A 21,152-nucleotide genomic window follows, 5' to 3' on the forward strand; every position below is an offset into this window, starting at 1 on the left:
TCACAAGAGCTGAAAAAAAAAAGCGAGGAGAAAGGTCAAACATATCCCTTTGACTCCCAGATCCCAGATCAGCCCTGGCTGCTGCACATAAGGAAGTTCAGATGGCTTATTTACATGTTCTCTTCCTTACTGGTCATAGAGGATTTTTTTCTCTCCCCCTTTTTTTTCTCAGCAGCCTTTACTTCCTCCAGTGAGTAATAAGAGCAGCTTCACACAGACCAGTGGTTTTGTCTATGTAAGTCACTCATTGAGAGCAGATCCCACACACACACAGAGGGAAAGAGATTAATGCTGCGAGCCACTACCTGCTGAATCTGTAAGTGTGAACTCAAAGTCTGACTGCTGTTTGTGCTGAATGTGAGCTGAGGGTGCAGTCTTGTCATGTGTAGCTCTGTGTCAGGTCCAGACCGTGCGGTCTGCCCTGAGCACAGAGGTTGTGGGAGATAGTGTGGCTTTTTCAGAAAACAGTGCTAGGAGCTTGCAGTTTACCAAGTGATCAGCAGAGGATGTGGTCTGCTGCAGGCTGCAGCAGGCCTGTGCAGACTGCAGCCCCTTGCTGACAGTACTGTAGGTGGTGTCAGATGAAAACAGCTTCTCCTTTACAGATATTTGTGGAATGTTGGTTCTGGTGAGATAATAATAGCTTTTATAGGTCGAACAATCTTCTTAGAGATGAAACGATTGTTAGATTGCTTTTTGTTTGCTTTTTGTTTGCTTTGTTCTTTCTTCCTCATACCTGAAATGTTGCGTTAACACACGGAGGGCAGTACAGTAATCAGCTCATCCTGCGTTGCACAAAAGTGCGATGGCGTATAGGCTGAAGGGTCAGTGACACTTCCTCACAGCGGTTTCGTGTGTGAGAACATTGTGAAGGTCTCCTACTCGAAATAGCTCTGTCTTTGTGGGAGGACAAACAGAAGAAGTGGGCTGAGTCATTCAGCAGTATTTTTTCTTCACCTCTACACTCACTGTGATCTGTGTTTGGACCTGAAGCGCAAGAGGGGGTTTTCCAGAGAGCGCAACAGCACGCGGGTGGAATGGGAGAGGCCGCTCACATCAGTTCCATTCATTCATGATTTGGCAGAGCAGGGTGTGACTGTAGGTAAAATTAGAGCTGTGATCAGTGCAGACCCTTTGCTTCCTCTCCTAGTGTGTGTGTGTGTGTGTGTGTGTGTGTGTGTGTGTGTGTGTGTGTGTGTGTGTGTGTGTGTGTGTGTGTATGTGTGTGTGTGTGTGTGTGTGTGTGTGTGAGGAGGAGAGACAGAGAAAGGGGCTTTCTTAGCCAGCATGACGTCAGTGAAGCGTTCGCAGTCATGAGGTTGTGGTAACCAGAGCAGATTCTATCAACCACAGTCAATTTGTCTGAAAACCCCTGTGAGACCGCAGCTGCGCTTCCTGTGTTTATACCGACACTCTCTGTCTCCACCCCTCGCCCTTCTCCTCTCCTCCTCCTCCTCTTTTGACACTTGTCAACTGTTCCAAAACACAGGCTGTCTCCGTGGAAACGCCGATGAGCCACAATAAGGAGGCGAAGAGTAGGATTCCCCAGCCAGACGGTCCCGAGCGCGCAAAGGAGGAGGAGAGGAGCCACTCTGATTCGCTGGCAACCATGGACGCCAAAGTGGAGCGCTTTCTCAAGTTAGGATACTCTTACAGCGACATCCTCAGGGTACTGGAGAGCCTCCGGCACGACGCCCAGACCAATGACATCTTGGAGGAGCTGATAAAGACGTGCCACACTCGCACCCACAACAACAGGAGCGTGCCAAACAGCCCCAAGCTGGTGCCCAGAGGCTGCAGCCCCAGCCCCAGCCAAGCCAGACCGGGACCGGACAGAGAAGCGGCAGCTGGATTCAGACCGGTGGTTATAGACGGCAGCAACGTGGCCATGAGGTGAGTCAGCACATGACATTCGCTTTATGTATGCTTATGCATTAAGTACAGTGGAAGGAGTCCTCCAGTTACAGTGCACTACAGTAACTTCATACTTCTTCATATCAGAGTAACCGTGTCTGTCAGGTGTTAGGCGGAGTGGGTGGGGGTGAAACGCAATGAATACATCTTATCTGAGCTTCTCAACATCCACCCGTAAAGTTTTAATTGAATGTTCGCCTCTCTGAAATGGAGCTGATCTTACAGAACAAGTGTGTAAGAGTGTTGATTTGAAAGGTAACATCTGAGAGCGAAGTTAACTCTAACCCCAAGTTTGTGCCACAGACCCGATGGGTGTTAGGCAGCTGTTCACAACTGTACCGAAGCCCTTCGCTCAGTTTATTCATCAGACAGGCACGAAGGCACAAGGAAGCAAACCGTTTTTTCACAGCAAAGAAAACACGCTTCGTCACTTCCTGGAAAAAACAAAACAAAAAACACTTGTTTGAGGCAGTAAAAAGAGCGGAGACGCGTTCCTCTCTGTGAGGCTGAATGAGGATAACTTTGGTTTAACTTTTCAATCTCTCACCAGAGGCTGTCTGTCTGTCTATGTCAGAACTTGTTTCAGTTCACAAATGTGATTGCAACACACTTCCTCTTTAAAGACGTGGGAAGTGAAAACATGATCTGAGCCGACACTTTTCTCCCTTTTGTTTTTTCACTCAATTCCAGATTATGTTCGTGCCCTGAAGGGCCTTTGACACAGTGACCATTCCACAGTGCGTTTTACTTGTCAGGTTTGAGCTCTTTAAGTGATGTTTGTATCGAGCGTGACTTGTTACACGTGTAGCACTGTACATTAACGCCATTTGATCTCACGGTTGGCATCTGCACCTCCACCCAAAGTAGATAACAAGGAAGTTTGGAGTGAAAAATGTTTTCGCTCGAATCAAAGACGGTATGGCATGAATTCAAAACAAAAAGCAAAGGAGCAATGTTTTCATAACGCATATTCCTGTAAGGACATGAAGTGAGCTGAAAGAGGAAGAGGGCTCAGATATTTACTGTCACTGCTTTATTCCCAGGTAAGATGGTGTAACTGTAGTCCAGCCTCAGGTGTGAAACCTCAGAGGCTGTGGGGGGTAGCTCTCATCGGTCTCCCTGTTTTGTTTCCCTTCTTCAGCTCTGAAGCTGACGTACAGTTTATCATGTTTAAGTGGAACTTGAGTGTCTCATGGGAAAAACAGACCCAGTTCCTGTCCTCAGTCATCAGAGCCTCTCACTGCTCTTTCTTCCTGATTAGTTTTTTGTGGCCATGTAAAGGAAATCAGTCAAAGGGATTTTACTGCTGCACTTTATTGAAACTGGATTACCTGTAATTACATTTTAGGCCCGACAGCTGCAGAAAAAACAAAAAAAAAAGCACTAAGTAAAAAAAAACTCAACAAAAAAACAAAAACCTACTACTCCTACACATTGCCGTTCACACCGTGTTTTTGCAAGATTCTTGCAAAAACCCACATCTTTTTAGTTTTTTGATTGAAACACCCCCACATTCTTGGTTTGATAAATCTGTCATTTCTGAGCCCATACCTAGATTAATCATGACACGTCCCTTCATTCCCTCTTGACACAAAAAACATTATGCTCCAGCACATGTGACAAGTAATTCTTCACGTTTATCAAAAGAGAACGATTCACACATGAGAAATGTACAAAAAAAAAAAAGACATGTTTATAACATTTTGGAGGTACGAACTGCTGATCTGGCAGCTCGGGTAAACTCATTACTCAGCAGACTGAGACTTTATCAGCAATACATGAGGATTTAAAGCTGCACGGATTTATATATCACCAATCTGAAAGACGCTCACAGTGACAAACCCACAGACAAACCATTTTTCACCCACTAGTTCCCCTCAGCTTTACAGAACACTTTAACCTGTTTTAGCTAATTATTAAGCTTGCAGCTTTAATGTTTACAGCAGCAGATGGCACTTTACACTGGAAACTGCTGCCAAACACCAGCACAGTCTGACACAGGCCAGAATCAAGTAGCTCAAGTGGCTTTTTACTTTTTCCTCTTATGTGATGTTTAAAAGATTCAGTAACTCCTATGCACAAGTTTATCAAAACTTAAACAACACCTCTTTACAACTGTAATAAAGTAGGTAATGAGTTGAATCAGAATACTGATTCATGAAAAATAGACCAATAATAAATAAATAAAAAGCATTAACTTTTTACATTCCTGCACTGTTTTTGGTTATAGTAGCCACAAATAAAAAAATTCATTTGTTCATTTATTCTTAAAAATCCACTTTTTTCATTTAAATTTCTAAAGTTAATTAGTTGCTTTTATTTTGTTCCCTTTAACTCACGAATGAACGTGCAGCCCTCTGGTCTCATTCGACTTCTCTGGGAGCTTAAACAAGACAGGAAATATCATTTTAAAGTGTCATCTGTGAGTCATCTGTAAAGTTATGCAAGGTAGATTAGCTAGATTATCTGGGATCCATAAACTAGCTCATGCCAAAAGCTTTATCTTTGTTACCTGTTGTATGCAAAGTATCTTGCCACTTCCTGATGATGAAAAGAAGGGGAACACCCACAAGCACACGCCTTATTCTTTTCCTGCAGGCAAAACGATCCAGTTTACTTCTTCTGAAGCCTTTTGACTTCATACAGTAGGTTTGTATTTCAGAGAATAAATGTTGAGCTGTTCCAAAGAATGAATGTTGAACTAGAACAAACACAAGTGTCGTGTTGTCTCAGGCTCTCCTGGCTAGGTGTGACAATGACCACAATTCAGCAGTGTAGTGAAATGTAACCTTATTCTGTTTTCCTCAAAATTTCACGATTAATACATTGCTGGAGAAGGCTGTTTGTTTTAAGCTTCCACTTTGTGAATTTTAAAACATTAATAAATGATCTCACAAATTCCACGTGAAGAGTCTCTCTTACGTTGAAAACGACTTATCTCTGTGCTTGTGCAATCATGAACTAGTGAACACTTGCAACATCATTAGTTTCCTGAAAAAGGGAGAAGCATGTGTGGGCAAAATGTGCACGTTAGCGCAAAAGAAGAAGCTCTCTGTTTTGTTTTTTCTTCTGTTGTTCACTCTGGTTTTTGTATGCGTTGTTTTTTTTTTTGTAGCCACGGCAACAAGAAGGTGTTTTCGTGCCAGGGTCTCCAGCTGGCAGTAAACTGGTTTTGGGACAAAGGGATGCGCGACATCACTGTGTTCGTCCCCCTGTGGAGGAAGGAGCAGCCGAAGCCTGAGGCGCCCATCACAGGTAAGGTCACCTGACAGTGCTGTGCACTCAGCTCAGGTCAGCTGTGTTTGTCAAGTCTCCACTAATTATTCTTGTTCACTGATGAAAAAGTGCCTTTATAATTGAATCCTCCTGGTCAGGGTGAAGTAGAAGTGAAGCCTGATTAACTCACGCTTCAGTTATGATTCCATAATTACTTCAGCGTTTTGTTTGTCAGCATTTACATTCAAGATCCTCAATTTGATTACAGGGATTCTTGGCTCAGTAACCAGGAAGAAATGTCTTTCTATTAAAAGGGGTTTTCCTTCCCACTTTTGCCAGGTGCTTACTTGGTTTATCCGGTTGTTGCAGTTTTCCCTTTTCCATTGTAAGGTCTTTACCTTACTACATAAAAGTGCCTTGAGGTGATGGTTGTTCGATTTGGCATTTGACATAAATAAAGCTGAATTGAATTTCCTCCTTTCCTGCTTCACACAGTGGGGTGTGTTATTCTGCCTATTATAAAGCTGCAGTCATTCATTTTATTTCTGTTAGGACCATGTGTCCATCCATTTTCTTCAGCTTATTCAATTCAGGGTTAGATAAAATCTGAATGTTATTCCTTTTGCAGTGGGTCTTTCTGTGCACAAACATAAAAAACACAAAAAAACCAGCAGAAGACTGCAGAGCAAAGCACATCAGTGACAACATATATAAGACTGATTATGTCAACAGACATGGGTTCCAAAGGAGCTTGCAGTGGTAGTTGCAGCATACAGCATGCAGTACATAGAATGAATCTGCTTTAATGTGCCAAATGCGGTCTAATATTTCTAAATCCAGATGATACAGACTAGCAGAGCATTTAAATGGAGACAAGCAGCCACTGTGACAGTACACTCAGTGGTTTATTACACTGTCAATATAATGTATACTGATTAGTGGAACTTTAATCTGTGTTTACGTTACAGTTAAATCATGCCATTTGAATACTAGTACATCCTCAGCTCATATACTTTTGTAATTGTAAGTTTGGCTTACCAACAGTACTCCTGACTCAAATATAATCAAATACACAGAAGCTGCCTGAACGTCCTGCTGCCTGTGTGTGTGCACGTGTTATAAAGAAACCCAACCTGAAACTATGCTGGTCGACAAAGCAGGTTGTTTTTTGTAGTTCATCAGTGTAAAGCTTTAATGTAGTCTGAAGCACTTGTAAACAGTCAGAGTTTCCAGGCAGAAAAAGTGTGCTTCACAGGAAATGATGCATTTTTCTGTTAGAGAAGCAGTTCATTTAAATAAGCTGAAGAAAACAGTGCATGCCACTACACTGTGTGCCACACACTGTCTGATCGGTTATTAGCAAAGCAATCACAAAAATGGTAAATGGACTGGTACTTAGTGCTTTTGCTATTACCACCCTCCTGAGCCACAGCTCGGAGGATTTGAAGGAAATAAAATCTTTATAAGTGTTCTTAACATGTACTTTGCCAGTGGGGCACATAACAGATGGCTGCTGGTAAATCCCTGTCCCTTCTTCCTGGCTGTTAGAGTCATCTTGTTTGGCAGCTGGTGGCTTCCAATGGAGCCCATCCAATAGTTATGACCTCGTTTCATTGTGAAAAGCAGGTATTGAACCCATAGAGCCTCCTTAAACAATGAGGAAGTGTAAGCATGAAAACTGAAATCCTACACGTCGTTCATGTCCAATCATGTCCAATCATGTCGGCTAAAAATAGCTGCTTTCCGGAAAGCTGCAGTCAGCTTTTATTGCCATTATCAGTGTCAGGTAAAAAAAATCCACAAATTGTTTCTTCCTGGTGTGATGTTTACTGTAAAAACAAAGAGACTGAGAAAAGATTAAAAGCTCACATGGAGTACAAGGTGCCTCAGTCACCTGCCTGAATAAATGTCTCGTATCTGTCAAGGACGTTACCACACATCATTTAAAGTAATCTCTAACCTGTATAATTTTTGTCCCATAGATCAACATATTCTCCACGAGTTGGAGAGGAGGAAGATCCTGGTGTACACGCCATCCCGCTGCGTAAACGGGAAGAGGGTGGTGTGCTATGATGACCGCTACATAGTCAAGCTGGCCTTTGACTCAGATGGCATCATCGTGTCCAATGACAACTACCGCGACCTGCAGACAGAGAACCTCCAGTGGAAGAAATTCATAGAGGAGAGGCTGCTGATGTACACATTCGCCAATGACAAGTAAGGCTTCTTAAGGGGCAGGTTGAAGGGGGTTACTTGTTTTGCATGGCTGATTGGGGGTGATTTGCCCCACTATTGGACCATGTGTTCAGCTAGACTAACTACAACTCTGTGCCGGTGCAGGTTCATGCCTCCAGATGATCCTCTGGGCAGGAATGGTCCCACTATTGATGATTTTCTGAGAAAGAAGCCACGCACCCCAGAAAACAAGCTGCAGCATTGTCCATATGGTTAGTACGGTCTATTTGAACAGACAGCTCATGTTACACTTCCTTGTGCTCCTCTAAAGATAAGAAAAAATATATACAATCAATGGAACTTCTGTGTAAATAGAGGTTTGTTTTCTGAGCAGATACCATTTCAAGTTCAGTCACCAGGGATACACCCACACACTGCTGTTAAGCAAACATGACAGTAAGCAAATATGATGCATTTCTTGCATCAGAAGATTCCCACCAGCATTTCCTGTCCAAACTTCAGCACACACAGCAGAGGACCAGTGCATACAAACAGGTCGTTTTACACTAGTATCATGAGTATTTATGTTTAAAAGTAGCTGATCTAAGGAGCTTAGAAAGAAAAAAAAAAAAAAAAGCATCTGGACTTCTTTAAGTTGCTTGAAGCCGTTTCACCTCTCATCCAAGAAGCTTCTTCAGTTCTAGGGACTGAAGAAGCTTCTCGGATGAGAGGTGAAACATCTTCAAGCAACTGAAAGAAGTCCAGATGCTTTTCTTTCTAAGCTCCTTAGACTATGATGACCTGGATGACTGAGAACCTTTACAGACAATAGTAACTGATAAAGCTAATTTTACTTTGAAGAAGACATTCTGCTTTAAGCAGTGAGTAGCTTTGCATAATTCCAAGTTCAAAAATAATTCTCAGTCCCTACAAGACGATTAACCCCAACAATCAAATGACCCTCTTTCCTTCCCACTGTTGCCAAAGTGCTCAAAAACTCAATTTTAACAGGAAGAAAACCAGCAAAACCAGGCTCAGTGAGAGGCGGCTATCTGCCAAGACCAGTTGGGGGTGATGGGAGGGAAACAGGACGAAATAGTTAGAAATTAATAATAACTAATGATTAAATATAGAATGGTAGCGGTGGTAATTCACCCTATAATTGATAAAAATGACCTTGAAATCCAAATAAGTCATCCACCACTGTTGAGGTGAACAGCTCATTCATTTGGTAGTTGATATAATTCAGTGAGGGCCACAGGTTCAGTTCACGTCTACTTTTGTATATGGAATTTTCTCCAATATGGCACAACCAAATGGAAAGTTTATGACATACTCCGGTTTCTGGGAATGTGCCTGTGTCTAAAATACAGCCTTAAATCTGGTGTGGAGTTTAATAACTGTAATCACCAGCATGTAAAATAGTTTGAAACTTGAGTAAACCTTCCCCCCTCCAGAAAAAACAGTAAAGCCCAGACTTTCTGACTGCGAAGTAGTAAATGTGGGAAATGCTGGAGATAAACCCAGACTGACCACAGTGTATTCCTGACATTATCTCAATATTTCATAAGAATAGAATGATTTTTCAGCCCACAGAGGAAGTATAAAGTCTCCAGATGTCATTACAAAACTCAGATTTCAACACATCACAACCTTTTTTTAATGACTGGTACAGTTTTTTGTTTAAAAAAAAAAAAAAAAAAAAAAAAAAAAAAAAAAGTAAGGTTGTTAAATGTTGAAATCATGTGCTTTATGGCCAACAAATGAGGAGAAACTGAGCCAGTAGGGGGCTCTGGCTTCACTTGTCTGCGCTCATTCAGCAGTGACTTTTCAACTGGAGAATTTGAAATTTGTGGAAGGCCCTGATCTCTCAGGAAGAGCTTAGCTGAGGAGTCAGTCAGTGACTGGACTTAAAGACATCCATTTATAAGACAGCTACAAAGTGCCCTACACTGTGAGTGCCAAAGAAACAAAGAGAGCAGATGATTTGTTTGTAATTCTAGTGGCTTTTACACACATCCTGAGCTAAAGTTTAGCTTGTAGTGGCCCAGACACAATTTCTAATTTTGGGAATTTGTATTTTTGTCTTTTAGGAAAGAAATGCACTTATGGAGTAAAGTGTAAGTTCTACCATCCAGAGAGGGCCAACCAGTCCCAGTTGTCAGTGGCTGATGAGCTGAGGGCCCTAAGAGACAGAGACAGAGCCAAGAACATCTCCCCTGCTGCATATCAGCAGGAGCACAGGTACATCTCCACCCCTCCACCTCTGGGCATAGATGAGCTGTCACACAGGGCTTCGCCAGGGGAGCAGTCCATCTGTCAGAGGGACACCAGCAGCCCGAGAAACCAAATGAACTCAAGTCTCCAACACTGCCCGAGCCCAGATATAGATGAAGCCTTCAGCTCCATGGACAGCTCTCTGTCCAGGCTCTATATCCATGACATGGCCTACAGCAGGGAGCAACCTGTGCACAGCTGCAGCAGCGGGGTGGCCAGCTACAGCCTGAGTCAAGATGAGTACTCTGGGTCTTATGGTGGCAACGCCCCGAGGATCTGCCTGAACGGGGGTTACTACGCTCAGCCAAATGGACTGGCATCGCGTGAGCCCCCCACGTGCAGTCAATGCAGGTGCTGTCACCAGCAGACCAGACTATCCCCAAACAGCCACCAGCAGCAGCACCACCACCACCTCCAGCAGCATGGATGGAGCTCATGTCCAGCTCTACCACCACATAATGGGGAGCTTCCCTCTCAATTTGCAGAGAAGCAGTACTACAGACAGCCCTCCCACAGACAGACCCACAGCTTGCCCAGGGACCCATGGGTGCAGGGCAGCCTGTCTGACCCTAGGCTGAGCAGTGGGGCTAAGAGCCCATTGAGCGAGCGGAGGAAGGCTCTGAGGATCCAGCTTAGCACCCTATTCCCCCAGAACATGGTAGAGCAAGTCATGAATGCTTACCCGCACGTGTCTGACATGTCTGAACTGATTTCTCTCATCCAGAACTACAGAGCGAGCCACTTCAGTTTCTAGATCCCAAGGATTTTTTTTTTTTTTTTTACATTTCTTCAAACCGAGCCCATGTTGGAGTTCTCAATTCAAAAGAAAAGTGAAAACTGAAGAACGAGAGCACTTCTCGAAATTACTGTGAATTCATTATGACAGTTTGTACTGTGCAAAATGATTTGTCTTGCTTGAACATGATGCAAACTTACCCTTCATTTGAAGCATTACAAAGTGACACGATCTGCAGAAAATGTAGCAGATTGAGTGCTCTCTCTTTATCCTAGTGTAAAAGTGCAATGCACTAAGCTCCATACAAGCTACTTATTGTAGCCTGAAAATTTTTTGTTTTAAATAAAAGCAGCATGTGTTGTTTTCCCATGTTGCCTCAAAGTGAGGAACGCTATATTCTATATTTCTGTAAAGAATGTCATTGATCTATTTTTAATATGAATTCGAATGCCTTGTTTTTGCTGAGAAATAAAAGCGCTCAAACCACATTACCACTGGGTAATTTTCTATTTGAAACTGTGCTTATAGATGTGAAGCTAAGTTGAAATTTCAATGCCATTAATGTCATTAAAAAAAGAAAAGAAAAAAAAGACAGCCATTGCTCTCTGATGGTAGCTTTAGTAGAGCAGCTTTGCATGATTTACAGTTCAAAATGATCCTTATTTTGGTGCATGCCATCAATCTGAAACAAGCTGTTTACACCTAGGGCTGCATCAGAGAAACAAACATAGCTTCTGGATCTGAAAAGTATCAGTGATTTGTGTACATACACCGATTTCACGATTTTAAACTCTGGCCATACTGGAACAGTACAGAACAGCAAATAAGGAACAGCAGAGTACGTCTACTTTAAAGTGAGCCCGCTGTTCAACCAGTAATGACGCTGCAGACATTTTCCTTCACACGTCAAGCACATGCATGTTCCTCCCGAGACACGGGCTTCTGAGCCTCTTTTTAAACCTGTGTGACATTTTGTTTTGTGTTTAATGTACCGTTGCATTTCCCAGAAAGCTGTTGACTTACAAAAGACTGGACGAAATACAAGGAAGCAGGAAATAAAGCAAGAGGAGGCCAGAGTGCTCTCTGACATGTGAGCACTTTTGCAATATCTTTCTTCCTTGTTTTTTAAGGGCTGACATAAAAGGTCCATAGGCCATGGCCATAAAAATGCAGGTAGTAGATAACACGATGAAACGCTGAAATGTGATAATAAAGATAAAGCTGGAAATTATTGCTTCATTTTGCTATATTAGGCAATTTTGAAAAAGACTGCATCATAAATTTCTTTTTATCTAACCATCTGCAGGGAAACAATCTCCCAGCCAACCTGTACACTGAGCTATACTGCCATCTAGTGGACAGAACATTCAGAACATGACAGAAGCAGCACAAACATTCTGAATAGATTTTTTTTTTAATTTTTACAAATAACTTATCTGTTACAAAGACAGTTTTCCCAGCTAAAATCAAAAAACACTTTAGATGTCCAATTTTTTTTTTTTTTTCATGTATTAAAACATGAATAAACTGCCTCTTCACACCAAGGTGCAGATAAAGCTGAAAACTGGTTTTTGGGGGTTGGAAAAAGAAAAAAGTATGACATTAAGTGCTTAAGAGACAAGAATTCATTTATAAATTCATAAATCAGTGAGTTAAAGTCATAGGAAATTTTAGGGGTTTAAAAAAAACAAAACAAACAAACTTGGATGTGACAGGGCAGGTTATTAATACAAAGGCACTAATGCAAGCCATTGTTTCACATAATCCACAGTTCCACAGTGAAACATGACAGGAAGTACATTTTAGAAAAACCCTCTGCAATAAAAGCTTAGGAGGATGAACTGCTCCAAAGCAAAGTGTGCAGAATAGACAGTTTGTTTTGCCTCAACTGCTCCCAACACGCAACAATCCTGACTGTAAGGCACAGGAACACCTTTAACAGAAATATATTCACTTTGACCTTTGGTACCTAACAAAAAGCCAATTCAGGCACACAGCAACATGGAAACTGTTCCAGGAGCACTTTGACATGGTTCTTGATTGCACTGGAGAGTGAGTGTCTCTTTGCACTGAGGTGTCGTTGTCCTCCAAACATCAAAACTACATTCCAGTTGTCAGATAAGATGGCAGTTTGTTATTTACCCCTTCCCTCCCCTCTCCAAACCCACCCCCAACAGTCCCGAACGTAATTGGTGTCCTGGAAAACAAAAACACACACTCACGCTTACACTCGCACGCACACACATACACTCACAAAACAGGAAAAAAACAAAAACAAGACGCCTCCATCGCCTTCCACTTTTGCTGCATCTGCAGATCATACACAGGAACCTCAGCAATGACGCGGGCGATGAACGGGCCGGGCAGACGTAGCTTCATGATGACTGCGAGGGGGTTTGAACAGCTCCACTCCTCTCCTTCTGCAAGGCTTCAACTCTCACAGAAATCAAAGCTTAAAAAGGGGGCACGGTGCTTATTTGGTTGAAAGAAGGGAATCAAAACAAGTTAATAAAAGTCTATAAAGCTATACTTACAGGAAATACAAGTGATTCATAGTGTGAGGAAGAACGGTTTTAAAAGGCACATTCTAAAATTATGTACAGTAAAAAGCTTGAGGGGAGTTTCTGCCTCCGTGTTCTGTACACAAACCATGCAACCGTTTTTTGTTTCGCGTTTTGGTAACTCACGATCAGAGACACAGAGAATGGCGCTGAGGAAAGTAGGCACGTTTGAGTGACAGCAACACTGGCGGTTCCTCCTTTGGCATCCACTACAAACAGCAAACAAACTTTAAAGTCCACGAGTTCCCTTCAAGTGGAGAACGGTGGCTCAACACAGTTCCCACCCCCCCTTCCCCAGTCATGCCACCACCACAGAAGAAGAAGAAAAGGGACAAAAAAAAAAAAGAAAAATCAGCAAAAGGCACATCTGTGTTGAGTGTGCATGTGTGCAATCACGCTGCAGGGCCACGCTTGTAATACTGTGAAGTGGGAGCAGCGAGGTATCCCCAGGGTGTAAAGTGTCACCTGTCGAGCAAGGGATGTGTGGAGAACGGGACCCCACACTATGCCAGTCTCTAAGGTGAGGTATCATCCGACTCTGCCAGCCTATATTAAGAAACGCAAGCTGTAAACACCATCCAGTCAAGCCTTCAATGGACAGTGTTCTACAAGCCTATAGAGAGGAGAAGAAAATAACAAAACAAAACAAAAAAACAAAAACAAACGGGCTGCACGGTGTACGAGGACTATGCCCTGTCCCGGTTTTCATACATCTAGAAAGTAACAGACAGAGCCCCGGTCTGTTCTAATCTGCTAGAAGACAGGCGGGCAGAGGAAGGGGCAGCGTGTCGCAGCCTTGTTGGCTCAGAAGTTCCGCGGGAAATCGCACTGTTCACAGCGGATCAGGGCAGGGTGATTGAGGAAGGTGCAGGCTGTGCAGCTCCACTGCGTCCCCTCGTCCTCCTGGTCTGTGATGGGCTTCACACTCTTACTGCCCGTGTCTGAGAAGGAGAAGAGGAGTCGAGTGAGGGATGGGACAGATGTAACATCACAAGCATAAGAATGCATTTATCAGCACTTAAATGTAATATTCTGATAGTGCCTTGGTGTCAAGGAGAAGAGTCTCTAAAAGGCTGCCACTTCAACAAGCAGATCAGATGATGAAATAACAACAGCGTCCACTGTGTCCGTTTCATATTTGGAAACCCTCCTTTTTCATTTTTCAAAGTTTTGTAAGCTCACCAGTTTAAAAGACAGCCAGTTTATCAAAGAACCGATACTTCATGGGATTCGGTTTCCATAGCTTTGATTTGACTGATGAGCCAAATATCACCACCGGTCTAATGGCAAATATGAGGCCAATATGTATCTCTTGTGACACATCAACTATGTGTAAGCTAAATGTTCAGAGACTGTGTGAAAAAGAGCTAAAATACTTTAAAACTTATTTATAGAAGACATTTTTTACTCTGTAAGAAACACCCCCCCCAAGGAAGACTGAAAGACAGGCTGATTCCAATATTTTCTCAAACACTTATTCCAAACAACACCTATCTGGAGTTTCGAAAGTTTTGCAAATACCATAAATGAGGGTATGCTATTTGAACATGCATCACAGGGGCTTAGAAATCTGTTAAGCATGCAAAAGAAGTGCATACTCGATAGAAACAGGACTGAGAAGAACCACACAACCATTCCACTATGAGGTCTCAGTATTTACACACCCTCTGCTGTGTGGTCCAGCTACAATACAGACATGCACATCAACACGAGGAGAAGTGTAGTGCACTGACTCCTGACCACATGCCGGCTTTAACCTTAGGACAAGGGTGTCAAACTCCAGTCCTCGAGGGCCAGTATCCTGCTTATTTTTGAGATATCCCTGCACTACCTGCTGCTGATTAGCTGGATCAGGTGTGCTTTCCCAATAAGAAGCTACAAGGGCAGATTAGGTGGAAAATAAGCAGGACAGCCGCCCTCCAGGCCTGGAGTTCGACACATGTGCCTTATGATATCAGGGGCGGTGGCCAGTGCAATGAGAAACGTCAGACATGCAACCTTTTTTAAACTTACCAATAGATAAAGTACCTTTGGGTTTGGGTGGGACAGGACCGAGGAATCCAATGTTGTCGTAAAAGTTATGGATTGCACCGGGATTAAAGTGTGGTCCTGTACACAAAATGAAGGAGAATGGAACCAAGCCTTTCCCACACATTTCACCGCGTGTTGTATTTGTATAACTATGCAAGTGACAAATAAAGAATCTTGAATCTTAAGGGACAGTATTGCAAAGGTATGATGTACTATTAGCATTAGGCACTAGAGAGGTCCTGAGGTACTTCCTAGCAGGGAGATCCCCTGACAACGACCTTCAAAGCATCTTTTCTGCACCACCAATAAGAAAGCTACAAGGTAAAAACAGCAAACCATTATAAACTATAAAAACAGCTAACTAACAGCCAGCTCTTGCAGGAATGGCTACAACATTTCCCATTTCACCCATAAAATGCTAGAATTCTGCTAATGCGTGCTGTTTGGGAAGAATTTACATTTAGAGAGCACACACACTATGAGTTAAATCAACAGAAACCTACACATTTGAGATACACTCATCAGGGCTCCATTCATTCTGGGTTATCTGATGAGCAGCAAAAGCTGAAACAAGGAGTCCAGAGAATGGGAGTTTGAATGTTTAAGATATCTAATTCATATCTAGACTTGCATGGCAGCCACTGGATGAGTAACAAGGGGTTGAAGCTGACTCCACAAGCTCAACAGGTTCCCCTATGGAAACTGAGTCTTACTTCCTCTAGATAGATCTTGTTAACTGAGTCAGTTTAAAAATTTAGGGAGGGGCAAAAATCTCACTGCTATTATATCAAGTTGTGTGTGTAATTATTGAATGCCAAAAATGTAGCTAAAGTTCAAATTCAAATAATTAGCCTGCCTTGCTCCGAAAACGCAAAATATAATTTCTTCCAGGAGTTATAGGTAATCTTCTTTTTTACATCACACATGAACAAAGGTTGCAAACAATACATAGCATGGAGGACACTAACAGCAAGTCAGTTTTACAGTCTTGCAACACCAAAAACTTTTATTTGTATCTTTGTTTCTATGTTTTTTCCCCCTTACTGCAAACTGTGGTCAAGTGAGTATAGGACAGGCAATCGCTGTCAGCAGATACCTAAAGCAAAGGTATCAGTATTGTATCCAAACTGCATTCAGTGCGATCAGTGCACCCCTACATTTAAAAACCATTTGGATCCATTCATCTTGATGGAGCTTTTCCATCAAGATGAATCCGTCTCTGAATAGCAGCTAAAAATAATAAGGATATCTATGGAAGTGCCATGTATGATTTGCAACAAAGGCCTAATTCACTGAAATTAATAAATACATCAAAATTTCACTGTTTTTTAACAGTCGGTAATACCTTAACAAAAATGATTCTGTGTTGTGATTTAAAAAAAAAAAAAAAAAAAAATCCCCAAGGATTATTTATGCCTTCCTTTTCACCTGTGCAGACCTGTTAGGCAGCGGCAGTGATCTGTCGGTAGTGGAGTGCTGCCAGGGGACCAATAAATCCCTTGTTACCCACCAGCTACAGGATGCAATTCAGGAAGAACTGGTAGTTAGCAGCACAATGGTAGCACTTTGGCTGCATGTGTCAAGAGGATGTGAGGAGGCCAGAGTGATGTGCTATTGCTGCCAGGCCTCAATCTGATCTGGCCTGCTTCATTTAATGACTTACTGTTGGCTTTATAATCTGAAAATACACGCAGATACAAATAAATCAGAGATGGTGAGTCAGGCTCGTACCTTTTGTTTGAAGAAGATCAATTTCTTTGCTGAGGCAGTCTATATCAATCTGCAATGACCTGTTTTGGGATCGCAACTGCTTCATTTCATCAATCTGAAAGGGAAAAAAAGAAAGGGTTCAGACACGTAGCTTCAAATGTAGGTAGCTTGGAGTCAGTGACCTGTGACCGTGTCACGAGGAGAGCTGTTCCACTCTCCTCAGTAAACAACACTGAACCAAAGAGTTCCTGAGCTCAGACCACCATCCAATTAACCTTCTTCAGCTACTTTCTCCCCCACTCTGTTGACTCAACCCGATGAAAACAGCTGACTCGACATAAAGCAGAAAGCACTGCTCTTTCTAAACCCGCAATATTACAACAAAAATCATAGACGTAAATGCAACAGCGATGGTGGATGTGCAGAAAATAAGAAGGGGTGTTTTCTTTTTTCTGAAAGTAGCTGCACAGCTCTAAAATGAACTGCAAAGTGAATCAGACAAAGTGTGTGCGCTATCAGCCAAATCATAAATGGACCCTGTAATCAACATATTTTCAGGGTGTAGGAGAACTGATGTGAATGGCAATATGACCCAGATAATGTGGTTTTGTCTATTCAGCCTTTTATCTATCAATAATAACCAGAAGTACATTTGGTTTCAGTTATGCTGATTCTTTAGCATTTTTATTTCTAAATCAGCTGCTGATACAATCATAATAAACTGTTTTTGTTTATAATCTGTTGATCTGCCAGTAAAAGATGTGGTTTAGGAGACTTTTGACAATTCTCCTTTTCAAAGATTAGAACAATCTGACTGGTTCAGCGAAGAGATCATTACCAGATTTCTACCCAGTTGAATACCTACGAGATATTTTGGACAGATGTGTTAAAAACTGCTCTCCACCCCAAAGATCAAAACAACAAGTGACGAAAATGTTGCAATGAGCAGTGAAGCTCTTATGGCAGTCTGTTAGGTAGCATTTATGCACATGTTAAATGCTATTTAGAACCTGTGTAAGTAATCTTAAGCCTCAATACCAAGCAACACTAGCTCACAGTTAGCTAGCTAACAGCAGCTCCATCTAATTAGAAATATCACCAACTTCATGCACCAGATTCAACTACAAATGTTTTAAAAAAGACACTCCCACAAAAACACACACACCATAGACTTTTTTTTTTTCTGGTAACTAACAAATTCTCCTTACAGAAGGAATTTGGGAAGCCGAGTTCGATCTCTCCAGACGTCTCCTGGTCAGGTCATTCTCCATTTCATTGACCTCTTCTTTTAGTTTCTCCAGCTTCTTCTTCTTCATCTCCAACTCATGCCACAGCCTCTCCATTCGTGCCTTCTGATGCACCAACAATGCTAAAAGAAAAGAGACAAACACAAAGAAGTCTCAGTAACAATTATTATCAATGAGAAATGACAACATAATTTAACCTGATTTGTACAGGACGGAGGGTGAAATCCATGAAAAGTTCAAGAAAAACTCATTTATAAAAATTATAATAATGGATTGCATTTATATAGCGCTTTTCAAGAACCTCAAAGCGCTGTACAATTCCATTACTCATTCACTCTAACATTCACACACTGGTGAAGGCAAGCTACAGTTGTAGCAGCAGCTGCCCTGGGGCAGACTGACAGAAGCGAGGCTGCCATATCGCGCCATCGGCCCCCCTGGCCATCACCAGTAGGCGGTGGGTGAAGTGTCTTGGCCAAGGACACAACGACCGAGACTAAGTAAAGAACAAAAAAATGCTGACAACAAGCCACTCAAGCAGCACTGTGCTCGTGGGTATAAAGTAACAACACATTTTCAAATGCACCACAGACTGCACACAACAGTCAAACCAGTTTAGATAATTCTCTTCCCATAAAGACAGCCTTGTGTAAGGAGAGACGGCGAAGCAACATTAGAATCCTCACTGCTGCCTTTCATCACCTATTGTGGTAACACAAGGAGATGAGACTTATTCTGATTAGCAAACTGCTGCAGGCAAATTCTGCCTTAACCATGCACATAATGTACTCAAGTCTCTATAGTACATTTCCCATAATTCATTAAAGTTCTTGCACTTTCTGACAGGTGGCAACACCTCCTTCACAGGCATTCTACGATAAACAATTCTCTCCTGCAATACACAAACACACGCCACTACACACTGAGGAGTTATAACATGATGGCCCACAGAGTCCTCCAGTATTTAATTAATGTACCTGATTCATGGATGTGAGTGAAAGGTTATCAGGTGAATCAGTAGACTTGTATTCAGTCGATTTTTTTCTTTTTCTTTGTTTTCAAAAGGATAAAAAGAATTAACAGGACCAGTAGACATTACGATTGGCAGGAGTTCAACAATCAACGCCAGGTTTGTTTACCAACTCCACTTGTAAGGTTCCCTCCAACTTCATCCACTTCCTGAAGATCAAAATCAATTTGATTCGAGGCTGTTGTGACATAATAGATGAGATCCAGCATACACTGGAGAGGCAAACTGCGATAAATATTTACTCTCACACACACACACACACACACACACACACACACACACACGTTACTTTACTGACTACTGGAAGTGATAAACTGAGGTGTCTCTCGCCATCCATCTCCTCCTGTGTTCCCTCTCCTCCTGCTCAGTGCAGAAGTGCCTTAAATATGTGTTCTATTTGTCAGCGACAGGTGACCTTTTTATGGTGCAAAAGAAGTCGGAATAACCCCCTGTAAACATTTTATGGTGGCACGGTGGTTAGCACTGTTGCCGCACAGCAAGAAGGTCCTGAGTTCAATTCCACCATCAGGCCAGGGTCTTTCTGTGTGGAGTTTGCATGTTCTCCCCGTGTTTGCGTGGGTTCTCTCTGGGTACTCCGGCTTCCTCCCACCGTCCAAAGACATGCAGCTTGTGGGGATAGGTTAATTGGATAATTCAAATTGCCACTAGGTGTGAATGTGCGAGTGAATCTGAGTGTGAATGGTTGTCTGTCCCTATGTGTTAGCCCTGCGACAGACTGGCGACCTGTCCAGGGTGTACCCCGCCTCTCGCCCTATGACAGCTGGGATAGGCTCCAGCGCCCCCCGCGACCCTGAAAAGGATAAGCGGTAGCGAATGGATGGATGGACGTATTTAGTAAATTATGGTCCTTATTAGAGTTAAGAAGGACAACGCTTCATGTTGGGCCAATGTTATAATTGACAAGTCACTGTCGTAAAGGTGTGCAGCATGTACCATAGACATCACTCACTGCTTTTGGACTTTGCATTTAGAAGTGCCATTGTCACTTTTTTGTCCAAAAGAGGTAAAGTGCCAAGTTACTGGCTAAAATTAACAATGCTGAATAACCAGCTGCAGCCGTACACTGTACTGGGACTGAAGCACAAACTTCAGTAATCCTCCAGTAAGGTACAAACACTGCAGAGCAGTTCAGTTCAGTGACAAACGAAACTATGGCCCAGCCCTGTGTCAGCACACCTGTCAATCAAGGTGATCACACCCACAACTCCAGAATTCAGATGGATGATTTACCGGTACAAAAAAAAAAAAGGAAAAAAAAAAAGTGGCTGTTGCCCCAGAGGGCAGAACCAACTGTTTAACAGTTATGCAATACCACTAATGTTATTCCACTGCCAGACAATAACACACATTCTTGGTGACTGATGGTAGTTAACACAGTTATGTTCAACTAACAGTTATGTGGTGACAGGTGTGTCTGCATAGCACCAACTTCCAAAGTGACCTTGCCAATCAAAACAGTAGGGGATAACATTTTCCCAAACCAGTGAGGATAAACTGATGGAAAACTGCACTGATGAGGGTCAATGGTAGAGGCAGCATGCCTGGTGTGAAGCCCCTCTTGGTGATAGTCACCACAGTGCAGGAGCCATAGCTGCTGACTCACTCACAATACAGTGAAAAGCCCAAAAAAGGAAACAGCAGTGTGCTCTGACATGTTTGACTCACACAACAGAATCTGCAAGTCTCAGGCGCTGGTGGAGCAAATGCAGCATTTATTGTGGAGGACTCACACTAGAGTCATGATCACACCGGCCCCCACTCAGCGAGTCACCTTTGCTTTTCAACTTTGTGGAGATGAACACAACATGTTTCCACTATGGCTGAACAATACTGACAGCAAGCATAGACAGTTTGGCTCAGGAAATGCACTGCAGAGGGTCTTATGGGAAAAAAAGCAGTATACTTGATAGTTAAATGACTTTCTTGGCAGAAGTCTGTGGAAAAGGTATTTTGGCCTCCTGAGAATAGCAGAAACCTGAATAATATTTGTTAATAAAAACAAAACTCAAATGAGATCAACATACACAGGAGGACTGTTGAAGATATTAACCCGCTGTACCCTTGGCTACATAGTCAATAAACTGTAAACCAAACATTTCTAACCAGATTTCAGAGGTCTATATGAAATACGATTCACAGTGTAAACAATTTCTGGAGCTTTGTGTCTGTTCAGTAAAAAGCTGAACAGAGAACAGAATAAGTCTATATATCAAGCATTATAAAACAGAAGATGC

At 42.4% G+C, this 21,152-nt stretch overlaps 2 protein-coding genes across 6 annotated transcripts in view; one reads left to right on the forward strand and one right to left on the reverse strand.

Moving 5' to 3' along the window:
• Positions 1-203: 203 nt before the first annotated feature.
• On the forward strand, positions 204-11,509 carry LOC147313372 (putative ribonuclease ZC3H12D). The gene is made up of 6 exons (XM_086262867.1): positions 204-316; positions 1,490-1,893; positions 5,030-5,169; positions 7,113-7,347; positions 7,471-7,577; positions 9,399-11,509. Exons 2-6 carry the CDS (start codon positions 1,511-1,513, stop codon positions 10,334-10,336), a joined length of 1,803 nt encoding a protein of 600 aa, XP_086118993.1. The 5' UTR covers positions 204-316; positions 1,490-1,510; the 3' UTR covers positions 10,337-11,509.
• Positions 9,003-21,152, reverse strand: part of tab2 (TGF-beta activated kinase 1 (MAP3K7) binding protein 2) — a 46,694-nt gene continuing 34,544 nt past the window's right edge. For 4 of the 5 annotated variants that reach the window (XM_086262863.1, XM_086262865.1, XM_086262862.1 and 1 more), the window contains 4 exons: positions 17,829-17,989; positions 16,642-16,735; positions 14,893-14,988; positions 9,003-13,820 (listed from right to left, as the gene is read on the reverse strand). In XM_086262863.1, the coding sequence (XP_086118989.1) occupies positions 13,684-13,820; positions 14,893-14,988; positions 16,642-16,735; positions 17,829-17,989 (488 nt within the window). In that variant the 3' untranslated portion in view covers positions 9,003-13,683. The remainder of the gene's footprint in view (positions 13,821-14,892; positions 14,989-16,641; positions 16,736-17,828; positions 17,990-21,152) is intronic. The other variant, XM_086262866.1, reaches the window with a different exon arrangement.

Source organism: Aulonocara sp. 'chitande type north' Nkhata Bay, linkage group LG15 (assembly GCF_057382095.1).
Source record: "Aulonocara sp. 'chitande type north' Nkhata Bay isolate Kocher_YH1m ecotype deep benthic linkage group LG15, A_spYH_male_GT1.1, whole genome shotgun sequence".
In the NCBI taxonomy this organism is placed as follows: Eukaryota; Metazoa; Chordata; class Actinopteri; order Cichliformes; family Cichlidae; genus Aulonocara; species Aulonocara sp. 'chitande type north' Nkhata Bay.